At 43.3% G+C, this 22,863-nt stretch overlaps 1 protein-coding gene across 12 annotated transcripts in view; it reads left to right on the forward strand.

Annotated features, from left to right (window-relative positions):
• The window catches only part of LOC105677968 (retinoic acid receptor RXR-alpha-B), a 78,064-nt gene that overhangs the window by 28,149 nt on the left and 27,052 nt on the right, over positions 1-22,863 (forward strand). For 8 of the 12 annotated variants that reach the window (XM_067346893.1, XM_067346892.1, XM_067346895.1 and 5 more), the window contains one exon: positions 8,482-8,904. The exons of 2 other annotated variants lie outside the window; for them this stretch is intronic. In XM_067346893.1, the coding sequence (XP_067202994.1) occupies positions 8,820-8,904 (85 nt within the window). In that variant the 5' untranslated portion in view covers positions 8,482-8,819. Of the gene's footprint in view, positions 1-4; positions 1,737-8,481; positions 8,905-22,863 lie in introns of those variants that run through there. 2 more of the 12 variants (XM_067346891.1, XM_067346894.1) reach the window with 2 other exon arrangements.

A 22,863-nucleotide genomic window follows, 5' to 3' on the forward strand; every position in this document is an offset into this window, starting at 1 on the left:
GTTGTTGGCTCGAGATTAGAAAGAGAAGTGCATGCATGCGTGAGTGTTTTTTTTTTATGTATGTGTGCGGAAAGCGCAATGGTGCGGAAGCTACTAGCTGTGCCGCCGGAGTTAACCACCGGCAGGTTCGCGCGTTCGCTCGAAATTCGAGAAGGCTGCTCTCTCGGTGCAACAAACGCGATTTATCGTTGTTCCACGCGCGCAAGCGAGGCGAAGCGAGACGAGACGCAGGGCGGTTTCGCCGAGAGACTCGTGCGGACTCCGAGCTAGCTTCTCCTCGCGCTGCCAAATCTCGCGCTGGCTGCGAGCTCCTCGCTCGCTCCTCGCGCGCTCGGACATTGCACGTTTCGTATTGCTTATTTTCGTCGCTGACGGCGCGACGCGTATGCACGCCGCAAGGCGAAGGCTTCGTTAAGTTGGTTAACCCTTTATTACTGCTGCACTCCAAAGAATTTCGCAGCGACATGGCAAGTAAACTCTCGCTCCTAAGCTTGGCAATGTATTTCAAAGTATTATTCTTCTCTATAATTTTGCGATTAATCTTATTTATAATTGACAGCTAAAAATATATATTTTTAACTTCTTAAGAGTTTCATGTAAGTTATATTTTTATATCAGTTTAACTCGCTACAATTTTTATCTATTTTATAAGAAATTTTAACTTGTTGTCAATTTTTTACATTATATCGCATTTGACACTTTATTCCTTTATATTTTTTAATATAATATATTATCAAATTTTGTTTCAAAATTGTTTCAATTTTGCCAAGCTTAGAATTCAGAATTAATCAGTTAAGCAATGAAAGAAGCTTTCCAAGTTTTGCAATTTTCTAAACATTGCAACAGATTGTTGAAAGTAACTTATTTATTTTCTGAAGTGCCAATAAATGCAAATTCAAGCTCATGGGTGAAGCAGAGAAAGCCAAAATTCGACGAGGCAGAATAAAGTCAGGTTTATTACATTTTTATTGCGCTGAATTTATTCAAGAAGAGCCATCGCCTTTTTCGTCTCGCAAGTTTAGACCAAGCTTATCGCCCTTTTCTCTCAAGCTCGCGAAAGCTCGCATTTTCCACGAGCCTGATCAATCCACGTTTAAAGGGTTATCGTCGCACGTCGTCTATACGATACACACACACAATATATATATATATATATATATATATATATGTGTGTGTGTGTGTGTGTGTGTACGATTATCGGAGCACGAGGCGTCGTCGCGATCGATAACGCGCCAAGTCGCCAGTGTGCCAATGGGTTTCCCCGCACCGCTGGCTGACGGCGGTGTGTTTACACACCAACGAGTGCAGTATCCGGGGGGAGAACGAGAGTGCATCCCGGCCGGCTGCGCGTCGTCCTTCGGGAGACGTTTTCGCGACCTTCGCGGACGATTGCGCGAAGGCTGCGTTCCGGCGACGGTGACGGCGGCGGTGGCGGCGGCGGCAGCGGCGGTGACCGCCCGATACCCTCGTCGGCGGCGACGCTAGAGATCGATAAACGGCGGCTTCAGCTGTGTTACGGCGGCCTTGCTTGGGTCGACGGGCCGCGCGCGCGAGTTTAACACGCGGCTTGACGAGAGACGGCGAGCTTGTCCTCTCGATCTCGCGCAGCGCGCTGGGACGCACGCGGAAGTAATCTCGAAATAATCCCGCGACTAAATTTAACGGCGGAACGATAGTGCGCCGATAGCCGCGAAAATAGCAAGTGACCCCGGCGGAGACGCGAAGGGCAAGTGCACGTAAGAACGACGATCGGTCCCCCTTATTTATCCCCGGCGCGCAGGTTTCAACCATTGATCATTATGTTCATCGGGTTTTCGATGTCCCTAAAAAGGGGCTCGGCTAAACACTGTATCGTTCAGAGTCGTTCCTTTGCGGCTCTGCGAATCCGCCATTGATAATCGTCCTGCACATTTCACGCGTCAAATCGTGCCATTAGTCTCGCGTCTTGCCGTGTTATTTCGCCGTGCCAAAAAGCAATTGCCGTCAGCCAGAAACGCGAGTTGTCACGTCGCGCTTTGAGCGATGATCTTAGCCGAGTGTCGTCACGTGCTATGCCTGAGCGGCAACGGCAGGCGCAATGACTTCTCTAGCTTGCGTATTGTAGCGTCTATCGCGCGCGGTTGAATGCACGTGCCGCACAAAATTTTATACTCTGTTTCAACGCCTCTCGTTTTCGCGAGTGCGCTTGACAGCGTTCGCCGTTGAGAGCTTTTCGCGCGTTAAATTGGATTCCATTTAGCAAATTTAACCCGCCATTTAAATTTAAATTTAAATTTTGCCAATTTAAAACGCCGTTTCGATTTAGCATTGTAAATCGCAAAATTTAAATTGAACATTCTCGATATTCTAAAGGTCAATAAAAATAGAATTGCCAAAATTGTAATCGAATTTGACGTTCCGAAGCAGTTAAGAAATAATTATAGTTTTTTTTTAGCTTATTTTTGCATTCTATTCGATGGAGAAGGAAAAGAAATTGATTTGTTTAGCTCTTATGTTATTTGATAATGTTATTTGATAATGTCAATTGGAAAATTTGACCTCAATAGATAAGAAAATCCCATTGCTGGAGAGCAAATTAACAAATGTTGAGTTAAGATAAGATCGACAACATTCTAAATTTAAAAGAAATAGATACGGCACGCTAGCGTTTACCATTGCGCTTCTCGATTATCTTAGCGAATGTCGTCAGATGTGTATTATGCGTTCGTATGAGTGTGTATGTGTGTGCGTATGTGTTATACTTGAACCTGTACGACAGACAGCCCAATGACTTCAATGTGCGCCGTTGTCTGTTGCACGTGTCTTCTCGGAGCGCTATATCCACCGCGATTGTTTAAAATTCAATAAACTGTTCCGCGGACAGTACACGGGCTCTTATTGTGGAAAATCAATGCTCCGAGATGGCATTCAGTGCGCGCGTTGCACACCGGACCGCTGCACGAATCGCAAATGTGTGCCGTCGCCGTTACCGCCGCCGTTACCGCCGCCTGCAAAAGCCTCGTTTTCACGCGGCATCAATATGACCCGAAATGTCACGACATTTACGCTTATAACCGTGCGCGATCGCATCCGCGAGTGCGACTTAGTTCATGCGTTTCGCATCTAAATAACACGCGATCGTCTTGCGCGATTGAAGTAACATTTACGGAGGATAAAACGCAGCGAAAACTTGCTTTTTGCTTGTTTTGTGTCGCGAAAATCCTACTCGATTGATCACAGTCTCGTCGTTTCTCCCGGAAAAAGAACACTTCGTGACGGTATCCTGTTTGCGTCAAGAAAAATCGAACTCCATTGCAATTAGCGATTGCATCATTGGCCCATTTTCGAGGGACAAAACCGTCATGACAATATCCCAGTTATATTACGAAAATCGAATTTATATGCGATTGGAAATTTATTGCTTTATTGTTGAAGCAAAAAAACTATCGCGACTCCGTTTATTTATACGTCACGCAAATCAAAGTCCGATTCGTGAACATGAATATCATTTTATCCCGCGGTAATATTATAGCGCGATTCGGCTTTCAAAGAGAGATTTATACACTGACAATCGTTTAACAATACATGTCAAGTGAAAACGAGACATTACTGTTGCGCGGATCGATTTTACGAAGCTATCAAAAGAGCGCGCGCGCGTGTGTGTGTGTGTGCGTTGCGATTCACAAGCTACACGATATCAAGATTTTCTTTGAGAAGAAAATTTGTTTAAAATGTTTTATTTATCAAAAAAATTTCGAAAGTTATCGGCATGTATAAAATATTTTGCAGCATTTATAATACTTTTTATACGTGAAAATATTTCAAAGGGCTTACGTATGCTTATGATACATAAAAATTATTCAAAGTAACGCTTATTCTCGTAATATAAATTCTCTCGCTATTCACGGGCGTTTCAATCGAGCAGTCAAATCTGCATCTCACTGGCGGCGCATGAAAGAGATTGTGTCTATCGGCGCGCCATGCATAAAATATAACGCCTCCTCCTCTATAACGATGGCATATTTTTGTCGTTGACCCGTGCAGGATACTAGAATTAACGCGCCCGATCGATCGTTTTGCAGGACGATATGCCATCCCCCCCCCCCCCTTTGCTCGCACGCTCTATAATAATGTTATCGATCATCCTCTGCCTTTTAATTACGTCAGCCTATCTCCCAGCTTTGAGAATACATCGCATTCTATTGATAATGCATAAAATACGTCACTTTTGCGACTGTGACGTGAAAAGGCGTATCGATTATCGCCATTTTGTTGTATTATTTGACGCCCGAGCGGCGGAAATAGAATCGCAACGCACACACACGTACATGAGGAAATTGATTTTTGTCACAAATTCAAGATATTTCTGTTTCCACGTGACTTACATTTCTAGAGACTGTGAAAACAGTAGGGCTTCTTGGCGAACTTGAATCCCAGGCATTCACCTAAATTAATTGAGGGCTTATGTCTACTTAGAGTAACGCAATTTACAATTTTGTGGTCCAACGAGGAGGAAGGAAAAATAATTCAAACAAACCGAATATGGCATGAGAAAACTACGTCGTTCAATTTATTGCACGAATTAGATTGCGTGGCTCTCTTGCCTGTGAACCCATATAGCACCCCAGTACATATCGATCTGGCTTTCCGCTTTAGCGTGGGCCAGGCGCAGTCTTGACGTTAACCTTGAACTTCAACCTCGGCATTAGCGACCGGTCGCGAGAGTCGCGTTCGTCTCGCGATCCACCCACGATCGACACGGTCGATCGATATTGCTTCACGATTGAGAACAATCGAGCGTCCGAAAGCTAAAACGCAGAAAAAATTAGTCTAAAGCACATAAAACGTCTGGCTTGAGAATAATTGATTAAATCTGAGAGAATCGGTAAATGTAGGGGTGGAGTTGAAAAATTAGATTCGAGTCACTTGCGTCAAACTGATGATTCGAAATCGCCGAGTTTGGATGTCGTGCGACAAGATCATCAGACATCGGTTGAGGGGAGAAATCGCGGAATTACAGTGGCGACTTTGAGCATGAAAGTGAACATATTACGGACTTGTTCCAATTTTGTGCCTCGGGTAACCGTGTATTAACTCCAAAGATATTTCCATAACCAATTGACGTGTCCGACAACCTTGTACGCGCAAGTGTAACAAAACGAGCAGCAAATTCGAGCGGCACGCATACACGCGCGGGGAAAACACTCGCGCTTGTGCATTTCGTGTGCAATTGCCTGTGCATTACGTAAGTCCGTGGCCTGTCGCGTATCTGTATCCCTCCGAGAGAACGAGCCGATGTCGATGGCGAGACAAGGCAATCGCATTTCCTGCGTGCGTGTGTGGTCAAGGTCGCGAGCGTATGCGTGCGAATCGCGCAGTCGGTCGTCGCGCGAGAGAAGAACGCCGGCTTGTTATTTCGAGATCGCGGCGCGAGAAACTGCATAGAAGCCGGCGATAAATATTTTTAGAGCCTCTCGCCGGCGAAGAAGTGCGCTTTTAGCCGTCTGGAGTCCGAGACCAACGCTTTTTATAAACAATCCTATGACGTGACCTCGTACGCCAACGGGCGCTAATAACGTCGCTTGATTACTTAATATCGAACGCTTTATCTCGCGCTTTGCCACGCTGGCAATTCTACTTTAATTAGTCTCGGTGCGTTTCGTTCCGCGCCGCTCAGATTTTCGCGACCAGATAACAACCGGACACGTAAAAAGAATATCTTGGTCTGCACACACGTCGCTTAAACATTCTCAATATCCTGGGTTTTTACGCGGCGTACATTTATCTCCGTCTGCCTTTTTACACAATCGCGGGAGAAAAGCAAAATAAATTATCGAAAAAAAAAGCAAGATTTATGCCAAGTCCCACTCGGCATTATCGTGGTGAACGAACGAAAGCGAGAGTATAGACCGCTTCTGTATGAAGGGGAGGGGAGGAGACGTCTGCGGAGCCACCGACACTTTTTGCGAATTTCTTCGACACGCGCTTTTTCCTCCACGTGCGATCGGGCCGCCGGCAGGATCGAGTCAGCACATTCGTCTTCTCGTCTGGTATCCTCGGAGATTCCCGAGGGACGCACCCACGTTTTCTCCACCCGCCCGTCCGCGAATTTCGGGCGGCACGACCGGCGGCGACCTCGCAAGGGGCAAAACTTTTCTCCTTCGGGCTTCTCTCTTAAGGTCCGTTTATACATATCCGTACCGTATCCGTACCGTGTCCGTACCGTACACGTCCGTGCACGGATGCTAGATTCGATTCCATATGATTAAATGTAAGTATTTACACTATTCCGTATCCGTGCCGTCCGTGTCCGTACCGGCACCGCAGATGTCGTTGACGACGATATTTTCACGGATCGGACGGCACTGAACGTGTCGGTACTGACAAATGTAAATAGGCTTCAGTGTAGCATTCAGATTTTTGAGTCTTATTTTGTATCAATCTGCGATATCGAGAGCATTCTTTTAAAATTAAGAAATGAATTAAGATAAAATTATTTCAACATAATTGATAGAATTAGTGCAACAACACATCGAATTATACGATCTTTCCCATCTAAAATATCTTGATGGAATTTATAAAGAAAAACTGTGGCAGAGTATTTCTCAAGAACTTGACCAACCAGGTAATTTTACTCATGATAAATATTATTTTACAAATAAATTTTTATATTCATTAAATATTATTTTATTTGAAAAAAAAATACACAATTTTCTTCAAAAATTTATACATATGTAGGAACGTGTTTTCGCTAGCCGGTTCTCTCCATCTTGTATATTGTTTTCGTATTTTATTATCAATTAAATTGAGTAACACATTAAAAGCATGTTCTGACATTCTAAAATATTGATAAAATTTAGTTGCATCATCAACCAATTCTTTATATGTAAAATGTAAAAAATTTACCTTTTGTTTTTCGTTTTGTCCATGCTTTATCAACCCATAAAATCCGTTTTTTTTTTTTTTTAAAGATTTCTCTTCGTCTAAAATTAATGCTATTACCGCTAATTCGTTTATCGATAGCTCTGCCATGTTCACAGTTTAGATATATGTCTCAAGACTGATGTTTCAAAATATTCACGGATGCGAGCCGGATATGTGTAAATACTCATATCGAATCTTGCCGGTACGGTACGGACACGGTACGGATACGGTACGGATATGTATAAACGAACCTTTAATGCGCAAAAAGCGTAAAATACGGCTGTCTGCGGCGTCGACGGGCTTTTGATCGAGCCGGTGCGCTTGCGCTTATTCCTCGCGCATCGAATAATCAAATATTCAGATTACACAGGGTATTCAGATTCGAGTACGACTCGGTGCGCGGCGAGAGAATTTCACTCGGGATACGAGTCGTTCCGTGCGATCGGACAGCTGTGTACCGCGCGTATCGTCCAATCCGATCCAATTCAATTGATCGCGAATAACACGGCGCGTCTCCAGGCTCTCCTTCGGTTCTCACCAAGTTCCGTCCGATCCGTTCTCCGGTGACAAGATAATTTGACGAACGACAGAGAAAGGATATCTGCCTCTCCAGTCGAGAGACACGGCGGCGGCCACGCTCGGTTGTTTCGCAATCCGGGCCACGAATAAAAATTAAAACGCTGCTTACATCCGTGACTAATTGCACGCGTCATGTCTGGCACACTTAAGGCAATGTTTTACGAACGTTGAGATTCTCCTTTCATTGTGGGCCGAAAGAACGCGCCGAAGAACTTACACCCGCTGATTACGCGTCGGTTTTAACCTTGTCAATTGTATCCGCACCGGCGGAGGGGGGGGGGATACGCCGGATTATTTATTACATTAAATTCGATAAGAGATAAAATGGGAAATAACATGTTTACGGAAGATACGTTTGCTGCGATTTTGTGTCTCACGGTTGGACATTCGCTGCGATTAACCTGGAAACTGCGCGGTAATAATGGACAAATTGTTTGATGGATGATAAAATCGATGAGATAACGTTGCACATTCGAAATCGGAATTATGAATATGTCAGTCAACATGAAAGATTGCAATATACACTATCAGAATATCATACATATTCATCGCCGGGATCTGCAAAAAAAGATAACTCGTTTTGTACGAGTTATTAATAATAATAAGCTTTCACAAACGTGATGCAAAATAAATCCTGAACGCCAACGTTTTAATAGCTTTGTAGCATTTTTTCCCTTTATTTTCCGAGGTTTTTTTCTCTCTTTATCTTTGCCTTACTATTCGAATAATTAAATATTTTTATACAATTGAAATTTATTTCAATGAAAAGAAGCTAAGAATTGTAATTCACTGATTGAAATAAACGTGAAAGTTTGGATTGAGATTATAATCAAGAGCATGACTTGGTTATTGCCTGAAGCCCTTCACTAGAAGGGAATACGAGCTAGTTGTCGGTGAATGTCGGATTCAAGGTCGCTGCACGATTTCGTGGAGGAATTTTATTTTTCCGTCCGTCCGGTTCTCCTTCCTGCTTCTAAAACACAGTTCTTTCTATTATAGAATAGTTAAATTAACGTGATCGTGCGGTCGATCACAAACGAACCAAAGAAGTGCAGTGAGCAACCATACCAAATCGATACCAAAAGAAGAAGTTTAGCTCGTGCGTGGGAGGAGAGAGGACAGAAGGTTGTGGAAGGGAGGACTTTTGCGAGATGACGCGACGTGGACGGGGTTAGAGTTCTGTTTGAAACAACAAAGAAAATAAAAAAAGAAAGAAAGGAGAAAGAGAGAGACCACGGGGTGGTGTGTGCATCGGGGGGGGTGTGTGTGTGTAAAAGAACAAAAATCGACGGTTCACGGTGACGAGTGAAAGTAGAGCGGGAAAGCAGCCGGGCAAGATGATGAAGAAGGAGAAACCGATGATGTTGGTGACGGACATCATCCAAGGGACTCAGGCCCAGCATTGGGCGCGTGGCAACACCTGTACGTATAAATGTCAACATTCCTCGTAATTGCCGTGCGTTAAGTTCACGGATCACGAAACATGAGACGACGATTTAATTTCAGCGCATCGCTCAATTACTGTTATTAGTCGAACATGCGTTTACGTAACGTTTATGCAAGTTCGTAATAGTAGTCGAATATCTCTTACCTTGTCACTGGGGCGATTTGAAGATACATTCCTCAATAATACGTCCTATTAGAATGTTTTATTACTATTTTAAGAGAGTTGTTCCGGCGAAGTCTCGAGAGCGTATAATAAGACCGGCGAGACTTAATAATTATTCAGTAGTATTTATTATGATGGTTACACGGTTGCTCATTAGGTCTCTGATTTTAATTAAGATTAACAAATGAGTCATATCGAATGGAATCGGGACAGGAAAGTCAAGCGGATTTTCGCGGGTTTTAAACAAGGGAAAACTTAGTCAAACGCTTGGAACTAATTAGCGAATTTTATGTGTAATTATAGACGCGCGCGAAGTGTAATATAATACATTCTTATACGACGACGTGCTCATTAAAAGTAATTTAATATTGATGAAATCACCGGCAATGAGATCGCTGATGTTGATGATTCAATCGCGCATTTTTCTCGTAAGAGCGCATGATTAAAGTCAATAAAAATTCTGCGTTTCATTAGCGATTTGCTCATGAATGCAATTGACTTCGGGCGATTGTTACTTTTGCGGGATACGAATAAAATTTGTATTTTTATAATGAAGAAAGTGGGATAATGTTATTTTGACGATATAATTCTATATCAACGAGCTGTATAACAAAGATAATAATTGTATTGTGGCGAAGAAGACGAAAAGTGATGGGCGATTGTGCTAATTAACGCACATATTATTACTTCCAAGTATCAGTGCTGTGAATTGGAACTTAAAAGTATCTAAACAGGACGGACTATCTTACGAATGATAATTAGCATCGCAACGCTAGACTTTCGATTAGCATGATTTTCAAGGCTTGGTTTTACTACATCGCAATCAACCAACAACACTTCAGATTGTTAGAACTTCAGATAGTTATTTTTCTCCGCCACGACCATGAAGCTAAGTGCCGCGTAAACAATTAATTTCACTTCCTATACGTCTTGTTGTTAAAACCGTCGTAAAAATACCATACTTCGTCGTAAAAATCAAAGTTAAACATCTTAATCTTCCCAGCAAAATTCTATTTTTGAGAAATTTATAAGTAGTCTGTGAAAGACGTGCTCTTTTCGATAGAAAAATTCAAAAATTGTATTAAATTAGCACCAAAAAAAAAAAAAAAAAAAAAAAAGTACGGAAAAGTCGTTGTGTTACGTGAATTGTGTTTTGATCGATTCGAGGATATACAGCACGTTGATCTCAAATTACTATCGTAGCCGTCCCGACGCGCTCAAGCGAAGTGAGTCACCCGGTCCGTGCGATAGCCTGCCGTTCTGCAACGGAGCGACCGATACGCGCCGCACAGTCGACGCATATACATCGTATATGTAGATGCTAAATGTACGGGGTGAAGGTCGGCTATTGAGACGTGAATGGCGCAATTTGCGGCTGCGGCGGCGAGCGAGCGAGCGAGCGAGCGAGCGAGCGAGCAAGTAAGCAAGCAAGCAAGCAAGCAAGCAAGCAAGCAAGCGCGCGCCTGCTCGTTATCAGTCGCCGGCTCTAAAAGCGGCCTTAGAGCGGGTTTTAAAACGCGAACGAGCGAGAGTAAGCGAACACGGAGAAGGTCACGCAAATGCGCCTCGTTATCAGCGCTCATGGACGCGATTTACGAGCGTTTTCGAGTCTTATCGCACGTGTCCCTATTGCCGTGCAACACGCGCTTAATGCCTCGTTCGCTACAGCGCCTCGTTCTTGCCGGAATCGGCACACGAATACGGGAACTTTTCGCGGAAACATATAAATATCGCGATGCGTGCCGATCGGCGGAATCAATGATCGATATATCGGAAAGAAATTGCTATCGAGAACTGACCAAATTAACATTTTGTGGCGACGAAATCTCACATGCATCAACTGTTCTCTCTGATAACAGCTCTCTATTTGAACACTCTGTTTCAAAAATAGAACAAAGAACTGCTTGTTTTTACGTCACAAAAATTTTATAGACACATCAATATTAGTTCTGTTCGGCGCCTGTTATATTAATTATTTATTTTTATATTTTACTTATTATTTAATTATTTTTCTTCCTTCATTGCTCCGTCGTGATTGTACTAATCATCAAAATTCGAATCTGTAGTGGTAAAATCAGATTAATTTTGCCCCAGGCGACGAAATTCATGGTCACGGATCTGATCGCGATCGATCATCCCGTGACAGGCGTGTGTCTTAAATGGACGCGCGTTGTTTGCCGACTGGCATGAAATCGCTTCGCAAGGCTGCGCCGTCGATCGGATTATCGGATAAGATCCGTCCGCGTGCTCTTTCGCGTTATCGTCCGCTATGCACCAAGTAAGTTTTCGCGTGTAGATAAAAATGCGATACGCGAACTTATAGAGATACCGCGTGCATTATTGTCGGACAACGAGCACTTACACACCGCCGTTCCTTTGCCGTCGTCTTATCGCATCGAACTGTCGATCAATCATACGTTGGTATCCTCGCCGTTGAATTATGTATACGATGTACAGCCAAAGTCACGATCAATCTTCTAACGGTCTAGTTTTTAATCGATTCTAAATGTTTCAAAATGTTTCTGCACAAATTTCTAATGCGAGGCAAATTGATCGGGACGGTCTCGTTCCGTTTCATTCGTAATGAGCGTTTGTAACCGATTGCCAGCTCTTTTATACCGAAGAAACATAAATTAGCTAACGATTACCATTGATCTGTTGCGAATTACATCATTTAGATGAACAACAGTACTAATTATACTTTTATCGATACGCGATCGAGTACTTTGCGAGGTTGTATGACACGCGTTTATTACTATTTACCGTAGTGCAGCCGTGATCATGCCGCCCACAAGTGGCATAGTTTTAATATGGCGATTGCATTCGCAAAGATGATTGCGTCGCGGACGTCTTTGATGATTCCAGTGCAGAATGTTGCTCTAGAATTTGCAAAGGCGGCCGAGTTCTTTGTACATTCATCGCGCTATCGCGTTTATCGTACAGCTTGTTTCTTATCCCGAAGACTATCGTGCGTATTCTAAAGATATTAATTGATGTGCGATCCGCCTAGACGAAAATACATGTTGTTTCGTGCGGTTTCGCGTTTGCATACGTTCACAAAAGTCATCGCTGTGATATATTCGATTCATAATTAAACATTTAGATAATGGCGCATAGTTCCGTTCTCATGATATTCATAGCGCGATTACACGGCATACATTAATTTGTATGTATGCTAATGTGTATTTACGACGAGAATATTATATTATGTTAATAAACATCCGGTTGATAAAAATATCGCATCGCGGTCGTTACCGATAACACATTATGCGCCATTATTATTGACAACGTCTTGAATTTTATCACTACTCCGTATCGATTCTGTTCTGACAAGAGATCATTAAATATTAACGGAACGGAGAGCGCCTGGAAGGACGCAAATAGGCAATTGATATAAGTAGTTTTGTGTGTCGAGTTCCATCGGTTTCCACATAAATCCACCGCTAATCTCGCGCTCGTAAAGCGCATGAGAATCCAGGCAACGACTTGCGCAACGCTTGCCGCCAGATGATACATATACCAATAGGCGCGATTCATAGAAATTGCACTCGCCTCTATCTCTCTCGGTAAATCCTACGGCCGCGTTTACTTAGCCTAGATCCCTGCCTGCACCGCCGCCGTCGTCTTCATTTCTACATTGTCGCATACACGTTGTGTACGCACAACTGTGCACACACACACACACACACACTTAACCGCACACGTACACACGCGCACGCGCTGTGGAATGCGTGCGCGCTACACGATAAGCTACGAGCGCGTAAGAGCATCACGCGAGTTCCACACGCAGAGGCCTCGAGGCCTCGCTACTCTAGCGCGGCTAATGCACACGGGTACGATGCAACCTTGGCACCGATGGGAACGAGCCGTGAAGTGCAGGTCCTGCTATCGCGCATCATGTGTACGCGTATACCCGCGTATCACGTATAGCACCTTCTATTGAATTAGGCTCGCCGTGTGTGGGTGCGGACGTTTTTTTACGGCGCGCCATCCGTGCGCGCGCTTCGTGGGCGCCGTAATCAGACGGAAGGGCCTATTCAGCGTTATTTTTAACCGTGATTTTTTTTTAATTGCGAACTTCAACTCGCGACAGGATGTGTTTCTCAAAACTGAAATCTCGCATGTTTCTTTGTCGGTTTTTTTTTTTTTAAAGGATGCGCAACAACAATTGCGATGCGGACGCAATTGTTGTTGCGCGAAAGGTGTTAAATTCTAAAGTTATTTTTCGCTCCCCATATGAACCACGTCGCGTGACGATTGCGATCGACGGAAGTTCTCTCGTTGCTCGGCGCGAGCACGAAACTACGGAGCGACCAGGTATCGTGCAGAAGGAAGCGATCGTTTATTATAGTCACGTTGGCAGGTTTCTCGCGATGGCTACTGACCGAATAGATGTTTCTATCGCGTATATACTATCGCACACTCTCGCACGTTTGCTATTCTATTATTAACCGGCATTACGTGTATGTTTTTGATAAATGTCAGAGAACATTTCGCGACATATTATTAACAATATCATAATTCATCGCTATTAAATTAATTCGCTCGACGCATAAACATTTGTTTTCTTCCCCGCGAGTCTAAAATTGAGATTTTTTGCGGGATTAGAAAAATTTCCACTGCCATTTTCCAGCGATTCGGGATAATATTGAAGGCTGGAGCGTTAAATTTATAAATCTATACCGGAATACTGGAACATGAGGAGAGAGAATCACGTCAAAATTGCACCCGCGGCGAATAACAAGATGATAAGGTGCATCGCGTATGCCGGCCTCGTAATACCCTGTACGGGAATTTTCTTCACGTGGCGTGGTGCGGAACGTGAGCGTGGCTAAAGGCACGCTTTATCGACTACGACAAGCATTCATCGATAGGCGTGTGTATGCGTACACGTGGTGTAATCTAGGATCGGGGCGATCCGTACACGTCAGCTCCGTTAGAATGCATTCGTTTTCCTGGTTATGAGATTAAGTCTCAATGGTCGATCGTCTTACACAATTAGTCATAGCTTGCTCATTCGCTCGTGCGAGTTCGAGCTCCTCGCTCGTGCGAAAACGCGTTTTCTCAAGTCGCACCCAATAGCTTATACGCGCGAAATGTGTCACCGTTACGCCGAGCGAGCAATGAATAAAGATTTAATCTACAACGTTCCGGAAAAAAAGAGTACGCGGGTCGTAAACTTGAGTCCCACGAATTACTCCAAGACTGTTGTCGGTAACCGACAACAAGTAAATAAAGCTGAATTTGTCCCAGTGCGCGTATGAAATCCGTATTCGCACGTTCTCTTCTTTTATTTCGTTGTTTTCTCAAGCCTCGTGGAAATAACGATCGTAAAAATTATTGCTTATTTCTTTTTATTCGCCGTCAAATATTTATAAATTCACGAAACAATGTTTTAGATCTTCCCTTTTTTTCTATCGCAAAATAAACGACTCTATTTACGTCCTTTATTTGCTTTTACTCTTCATTGCTGTATCGCTGGTGGTGCATATGGTGTCGTTTGAAAATGATCTTCCGAGTTCGTAACTTTCAACAAATGCGCTGATGGACAGCCGGGAACAAGGAAAAATAGCGAAAACGCAAAATCGATAGAGAGACAAACGTTGATTGCGCTGTCAGGCGCGTGTCGGGCATGTTGCAGTTGCAAACAAAGCGTTACCGCTACCGTTTAACCAATCGAAACGCCAGCTCGTCGCTGTCGATACCGTCGACAGGTTCCGTTTGCTCGTGACTGCGAAGTGAAACACTTCTGACAGGGATGATCGATCCTCCCTTGACAATATTAATTTCATAAAAAAAAATAGGAGCGGCAGATGTAGGAATAAATTTCTGAGAAAGGGAGAACACGCGTAACTAAAAATACAAGTTAAATAGTTGAAACGAGATGAAAGATGAGCGTACTCTTAAGCGTACGAACACTGATAATATTTTTAGTTAGCGTGCGAAAAAATTAAGCCCAGTATTTTGCTGCAAGTTCATGTAAATACTCTGTCGTAGATCCACGCGATAAGATCTTGTAGATCAAGCGCGCAACGTACTTGAACTTTCAGTAGCGCTGGCAAGAAGACAAATGAGAATTATCGTCCGTTGCGAATCTGCAACGGACGATGCATTTAAAAGTCAATGCGATATTGTTTTGTGTACACGTTTTCTATAAGAACCTATCATGTATTGTGACGATAATATCCATTATGCAAGTGCTCCCGCTATTCTCTCCGGAGACAAATGGTCTCCCGCGGTAATACCTGTAACAATTAGCGGGGTTTCATTAACACGTTGCTGTCGCCATGCAGGCGTGTGGTTTCGCGAACAATAGGCTGTCCCCGAGGATAACACCGAGGACGGAAGGTTCGCCTCGTGACTGATGACCTTCTTACCTTCTTTCTTACCTTTGAGCGAGCAACGTCCATGATTACGTAAGCTCGCCGCTAACGTGGTTAGCACGGAACCATCGGGCACTCGGCGTAGACGAGGAGAGCACTCCCAAGGAGGAGGGGGCAGGGAGGACGGAGAGGGAGAAGATGAAGACTGGGAGAGGAGCGGAGGGCCTGCAGTGTCAGCGAAGGCGAGAGGAGAGAATGTAGCGGCCGCGCGAACCTTGAAACTGACATTCGTTCCGGTGTATTTTTGCACGGCTTCATCTTTAATCGTCGCTAAAAATTGCTCGCGACTCGCACCGCTGCTATTATGAACATTAATTTCTGAGAGGGCCGCCAAAATTTACTTCGTCCGCCTTGCCTTCTACGCGTTTTTACGCAGGCTACGTTTCTTTGTGCATTGTTGTACTGCGAAATGTATAATTTTCAAAAAATATTATTAATTATTTTAATCGCATAACTATATGCGACGCATTATAATTTTAAATCGCAAGATATTAACTGTCACTCGGTGTGCACTCATTTAGCATCTTGTTTACACGCCGAGCGGTACTTTAAGGGCGATTATCCTTGCCTTTCGCGAGGCGTTGCCTGCTATTTAAAGCTTGAATGGTACACGGTGAAGCGAGTTATATTTTTATTACCCGCCGGGAGAAAATATTTTCCACTGTACAAGGGGTTAATTGTCGCGCGTCGCTGATTTTGCTCCAGATATCACGCCGATCGAGAACGAGCTCTCGGATAAACTCGCACTCGCGAATGCATTATTATTGCCACACGTCGAATGTAGAAATAATGCATTCTAATCGATGCGATGTACAAGATATTCTAAAATAATAGCAATAAAAATTCTTAAATTAATATTACAAATATATTTTAATGAAATATTCAAAGCAAGTTTTCTCGCACACATTTTTAGCGCGTTCAACATGTAGACTCTTTTATGATTTTCAAATTTTAAATAATCTCGTAGGAAAAAAGTATAAATCCATCGTATCGCTCCGTTTTAATTCACTTTAAACATTTCGTTCGAACAAAGTACATTTAATTGCGGTTAATTTATATCTATAGATATTTTTTGTACATCCTGTACATCGCATAGCAGCGCGATACGCCTCGTTGCACCTGTGACAGCGAAGCGTGTACGAGTACCGCGAGTTTTCCATGTACGTGCGCGCTCGTTTACCTGGTTGAAATTGCGACCTTGTGACCTTCGCCGTGATATTCACGTACAAGGCCACTTCGTCGCGCTCTACACGTTCTTATTCATATGTCGCGGTTGCACGCACGTACACTAAAATCGACGGATTTCACGGGAATATTCAGTTGCTCTCGCGTCAGCAGAACGATAAGTGTCAACGGTACAGATTTAGCTACGATCAAGAATCGTTATCAGCGCGAGTTTCCGCAATTTTACATTCGCGCAATTACATACTACCTTTTATCTTTCCACTTCTGTGAGAATAATTATGCGCGAGAATATTTAATTAAATTACGAAGAAGGTCGATCGTTAACCAAATCGATAATCCATCACTGCATATCCATTTTTATACTATTACGTTGTTTACTCCACGCAGGTGTAATTTGAAAATTGTGTAATGAAGACACGAACCGGAAGGCCTATGTGATATAATATTGACTCGGTGAAATTTAATTAAAAGGTCACTCGATATCCGCGTTACTACGGTGACATCGGAGGCGCGATTAAATAATAAGCTAAAATAACAAAGACCGTACTTTATAATAATATCTTTGCGAGCAAAGTGACGATGTGACGATCAGATTTTTTTTTCATAGCGTCATTATTAACTACGACATTCATTCACGTGGGACGGTAAGAAAGAAAATATTAATTTGATGGACGACGATAAAATCACGTTTGGAAAAGTATATTTTTACTCCCGTGTAACATTTCAATTTCTCGTTATTTGCTCTTAATAAAAATTTCAGTTTTTAATATTTTATTCAAACATTTTATTTATTTTCTTTACAAGTTTCAAGCAATCTTTTTTTCGCGTTTTTGAAAATTCAAATCTCGTTAGCCGGGAGAGATTCGGTACGTTGAAGTGGTAAGATATGGCAAAATTGATAACTCGCCGAACGGTGCAATTATCTAATAGCATTCTTGAGCCGGTGATTCACCTTGCATGTCGCATCCTGACGGCACAGTATGTTGCACCTACGGAGACATGGACTCGCAGCTGCAGCACGCCCACTTGAGAGCGCTGCGCCGGAGTCCGTGCACCTAGGCTGAAATCGCGACCCCGTGACCTTCTCCCGGTGACCCAGGTACCGAGTTGCCCTGCACGTGGCACGTCGCGCTATATAAAGTGCGGCTGCATATAGATCTCTCTCGGCCTCTCTCTCTCTCTCTTTCTCTCTCCTCTCTGCTTTCAGGGCCGTACGCAGCGACGCGGTCGCCACTGTGCACTCGCTTCATCGATCGCCTCCTCTCTCCGTTGTGTATGCGCATATATACGTGTGTCGGCGGGTTTCGCGACGACCAACGGCGTATTTAACATCGTGAACTTTAGATTTATTTTGTTATCAGATTACGCGCTCGACGAAAGGCTGCCCGCTTTTTTTCGCGCAACGGAGTCTGAAGGAAAGCGGTACGTTTTTCACCTTTACGACATCGTAAAGGACCTTTCGCTGGAAAGATTCGTTTTTCTTTTCTACCGTGCTATAATTGATAAAGATCTAAAATGCAAGGTTTCCAAAATCTGTAGAAATATAAAAATGTCAGAATATGTAAAGAAAATGCAGCTTCTGAAAATTTATAGTCCAATAATACGTCTCGTTTCGTTATTTATATTTCACGTTGACGAGATTGGCTCGCTCTAATCATACATCTGATTCTATAGTTACATATCACGGACGCAAATTATCTCGAAATGATTGCGGTTGCGAGACGACTTTGATACGAGACGCACATAAATATGCAGACGGTGCGGTGGTTGCACTCTCGCACAATCCACCTCATATTCAACTGCTCGAAATGCATGATATTTGGACTTGGCGCGCGCAGCGTATATGGAGGACACATATATTCATCTGACCTGATATGCGTGACGAGACTCGCGTAGTGCGGCGCCTATCTAACGTGCGATCTTATTTTTGCGAGGATTATGAGGGAGCATTACGCGGTAACAGCATTCGTGTGGCATCATAAATCAGACATGGAACCTCTCATGTAATATCTCATGAATCTTATTACGGGTATATGAAAATTGCGCGAGAGAATATTTTTCGCTCGCGGGGGAATCCTCGAAGTTACTTTGCGTCGCTACATTTCCCACCACGTGTGCGTGACGAAATTTAATTAAAGAATAAAATTATTCGGGGCGTTAACGCCACACGTGAGAATTTTTATATCGTCCATATAATTTGTACCTTTGCACTTTGGTATCTTTGGCGCTAAAATTATCCGCGCGGCGCGTTGGCGAACTATTTTTCAGAAAATGCATCTCTTCGCGGGCGAAGCGGGGCGCAACTCTTGCGAATAATTCTGGAAAACGCCTGTTTTATATCCTCGCGCGCAGATTTACGGCGCGCTAAAAACCCGGGGTGCGCCGTTTGCGAAGAAGAGAAAATATGAAATCATACGTCTTATCTTTTCGGACTTGTACACACCACCGTCCAAATATTTATTGCGATACAACACGAAAAAGTGCCGCGGTTGTATAAAGTGTGTACTGTTCTACGCTCATAATGGAGTTTTTGTGTGTGTGTGTCGTGCCTAGTTCTCATGCTGGTTGCTAGAATTCGACGTAAATTCAGGCACGGTTAAGGTGTTGTGCCTTTAATACGCGCGCTGCTATATGCCACGTGAAATCGCCCCGTGAATTTCGCTTTACGCGTCACCGTGTGTGCCAATCTGATGCACATTGGAGAGAGAATTTAATCTGGAAAACAAAAGAAAAATTGTGAAAAATGAAAAAGATGAAATGCTCTGCAACGACTGACATTTTAATTCTTTATGAAGGTTTTAAAAGATACAATAGTAACGAATGCAATAGAAAATGGACGGTAAAAGATTAACAATAATAGTGAAATATTCACGCGCATCCCTGTTTTTTTTTTTTTTTTTTTTTTTTTTTTTTTTTTTTTTTTTTTTTTTTTTTTTTTTTTTGTAAGAAGCTTATAAAGCGATTTCAACTTATAATATAATTCCCATATAATCCGTGTAATTAATTCCTTTGGACACGTTTATCGCGATCGAAGCAAAACCGATGCGCCGAGACTCTCTCGCCGCCGCGTCTGCAGTCGGATTCTCTGCGGCGGCGTAAATCAGCCCGCGGAGATGTCATTAATCCGACGACTTTTTTCGCGGGTTCAAGGACTAACGCCCAGGGACGCGGCACTATTTTCGTACATTCGTGCACATGTACAATTGCGTGGGTTGCATGTGCAACGTTATAAACGTTGGCCTGGTGTGGGAGCGGCATCCGGTCGCAGCTGCGTGCAGGAAACTGTTAAAAACTCTTTTTCTCTCTCACTCTTTCTCTCACACTCCCTCTATCTATCGTGCACATCGTCGAAAACTTATTTCCTTTTTATTTACCTATTTACTTTTTTTTCGGTCGAGCTTTTCGCGATGAATGCGAACCGGTGTGTGAGGAAATCGTTAATCGCGCATTCAACAGCAGCGGTATGCCACACCGCGGTCCGCGTGTGTCCGATACGCGCTCACAATGTCCGGGATATCTGCGATTTTTTAATTTATCGTATAGCACCGCCGAGGGAACGATAAGTTTCGATAACGACGAAGTACACGGTACACCTTTTTGCGAAAAGCCCGAAGTATTTCATTCTAACTGATAACACGCACGCTAAAGCGGGAGGAAGACGAATATCGCACACGAGAGTTCGAGTTCATATTTATTTAGAATATCGATCTTTGAACCGCGCAAATCTACTAGCTTGACCAGCTCTCTTTCTCCCGCGTATCTCCCTGAAATTATATCGATTGCATCGCTGTAGCCGGCGGGAAGTTAAGCGCGATTTATCATAAGTTCCGCGCGTATGTATATACATATCGCGGACGTTCGACAATTTACGGCCGTGCCGGCCAACAACGTGCGGAATTTATAGTGAATTTACGATCTCGGGCGCTCGTTCTCGCGTGTAGCACGCGTTAAGAGGCGACGGTTTGCCGAACGGCCTGCCGTTGGTGCAGCGCGCGCGATGCAACCAATGCGCCTAGAGGCGAGAGCGCATACGGAGGTCGCGCGCGCAGCGGGAAACTGGTTTTCAGTTTCGGAAGAGCGTTCAAATTGTCAGACGGTGACGTCACCGTCGTAAAGGCCGCATCGGCCCCCGTATAATGATAATAATGACTGAAAAATCGCTCCTTCGAAATGCGCAGCGCTCTCGCGGGAGATCGATTGTTATCGCTCGCTGTTTATCCGCGCTATTTCACGGCGACGATTAAAGGTTCTCCCCGCGAAAAGCGCAGCGGCCTCGCGAAACAGTCGGGCGATTGATCTCGTCTTCTGCGACGGATCGATTTGTCGCGTGAAATAGCGATGTTGCGCGAATGTAATCGCGAAATCTCTGAAGGGTAAACAGTCGATTTATTTTGCAATTAACGTTGAATTAATGGAAAAATCTTTGAAATGCTAGACGTTATTTCTCAAAGGACAAAATCATTAGCATAAAATTGTGATAAATAATATAAATAATGTCTATAAAAGAGTAATATCTTTCTGAGAAAATTTAAAAGTTTTGCAATAAAGTTTAGAACTGCGTTTATACACTCACTCGAAAAAAAAGCGGTACACTGAAAATGTGGGAAAAATTCATCAAATTTCAACTGACGATAACTTCGTAAATAATAAAGATAGAAAGTTCTATAAAATATGGAAATGAAGCTAAAAATCTCTACTTTAAGAATCAATTTATTTCAATGTTGCAAAATAAATTTATTGAAAATGGCGGATGACAAAGCGCGAGCATGCAAAATTGAAAAATAATGGTTCGAGTTTGCGACGGTGCACGGTATAAACAAAAAATTGTAGCTTATTGGGATCAAAAGCGTACGAAAGTACAGAGTCTCCTCTTTAAAATGCTTTGTTATGCATCTCGATACGATGATTTTTCGCCGAGAGATTCGCATTTGAAGAAAAAGGCAGATTCTTACTTCAAATGCGAATCTCTCAGCGAAAAATCATCGTATCGAGATGCATAAAAAAGCATTTTAAAGAGGAGACTCTGTACTTTCGTACGCTTTTGATCCCAATAAGCTACAATTTTTTGTTTATACCGTGCACCGTCGCAAACTCGAACCATTATTTTTCAATCAATTGTTTTGCATCCGAAGGAGATGTCTGCAGATCTTTTGTGATTTCTCCGCCCTGACTTTTTGTTTATGCTCGGCCGCACATTGCGAGAAGAGTGCTTGATTTCTCTTGATCTTTTTCTTTCGAGACGCGTTACTTATTCGTACGACTTCGTCAAAGTAAACAATAATTAATCTTTTCGCATTGAAATTATTGGTCAATTATGGCGACGATAAGTCCTGAAAAAGCTGCTCAAGTTGTAGCGTTAATTGAAGATGGGAGTAGTCGAAGGTACGTTGCTGAGGCACTTGATTTATCTTGCGTCAACCGTGCAACGTGCTTATGCTAGGTACTTGGAGACTAATTCTGTCCAAAGAAGACCTGGTTCGGGACGTCCTCGTTGTACGAATGAAAACGATGACCGATTTATTGTTTTAAATTCATTAAGAGACAGACATCGAACGGCTGTTCAAATTCGAAACAATTTAAGAGATGTCCGCGAATGTAATGTATCCGTTGACACTATTCGAAACAGATTAGCGGAACACGGTCTTTTTCCGCGCAGGCCAGCAAATGTACCTTCGCTTATGCGTCGCCATCGCGTAACTCGACTCAATTTTGCTGTCGAGCATGCAGGCTGGACATATGCAGAATGGAGTACCGTTCTTTTTAGCGACGAATCTCGTTTTTGTCTGTATTCTTCAGACGGACGAGAACGAGTATACCGTCGCGTTGGAGAACGATTTGCAGACTGTACTGTAAGTGAGAGGCCTAGCTACAATGGTGGCTCTGTAATGGTTTGGGCAGGAATTTCTGCGAATGCTCACACAGATCTCCACTTTTTTGACGCAAACATGAACGCAGATGTATACGTGGAAGACGTACTCATACCGTACGTTGTTCCGTATGCGCACTTCATCGGAGAGGACTTTTTGTTTATGCAAGACAATGCTCGACCGCACGTTGCGAGAAAAGTGCTTGATTTCTGCGATGAAGTTGGCATAAATCGACTCGAATGGCCAGCAATGAGTCCAGATTTAAATCCCATTGAACACCTATGGGACAATATTAACAGAAAAGTACGAAATCATATACCTGCTCCTCAGTCATTGC

This window comes from Linepithema humile, chromosome 1, assembly GCF_040581485.1.
Source record: "Linepithema humile isolate Giens D197 chromosome 1, Lhum_UNIL_v1.0, whole genome shotgun sequence".
Classification (NCBI taxonomy): Eukaryota; Metazoa; Arthropoda; class Insecta; order Hymenoptera; family Formicidae; genus Linepithema; species Linepithema humile.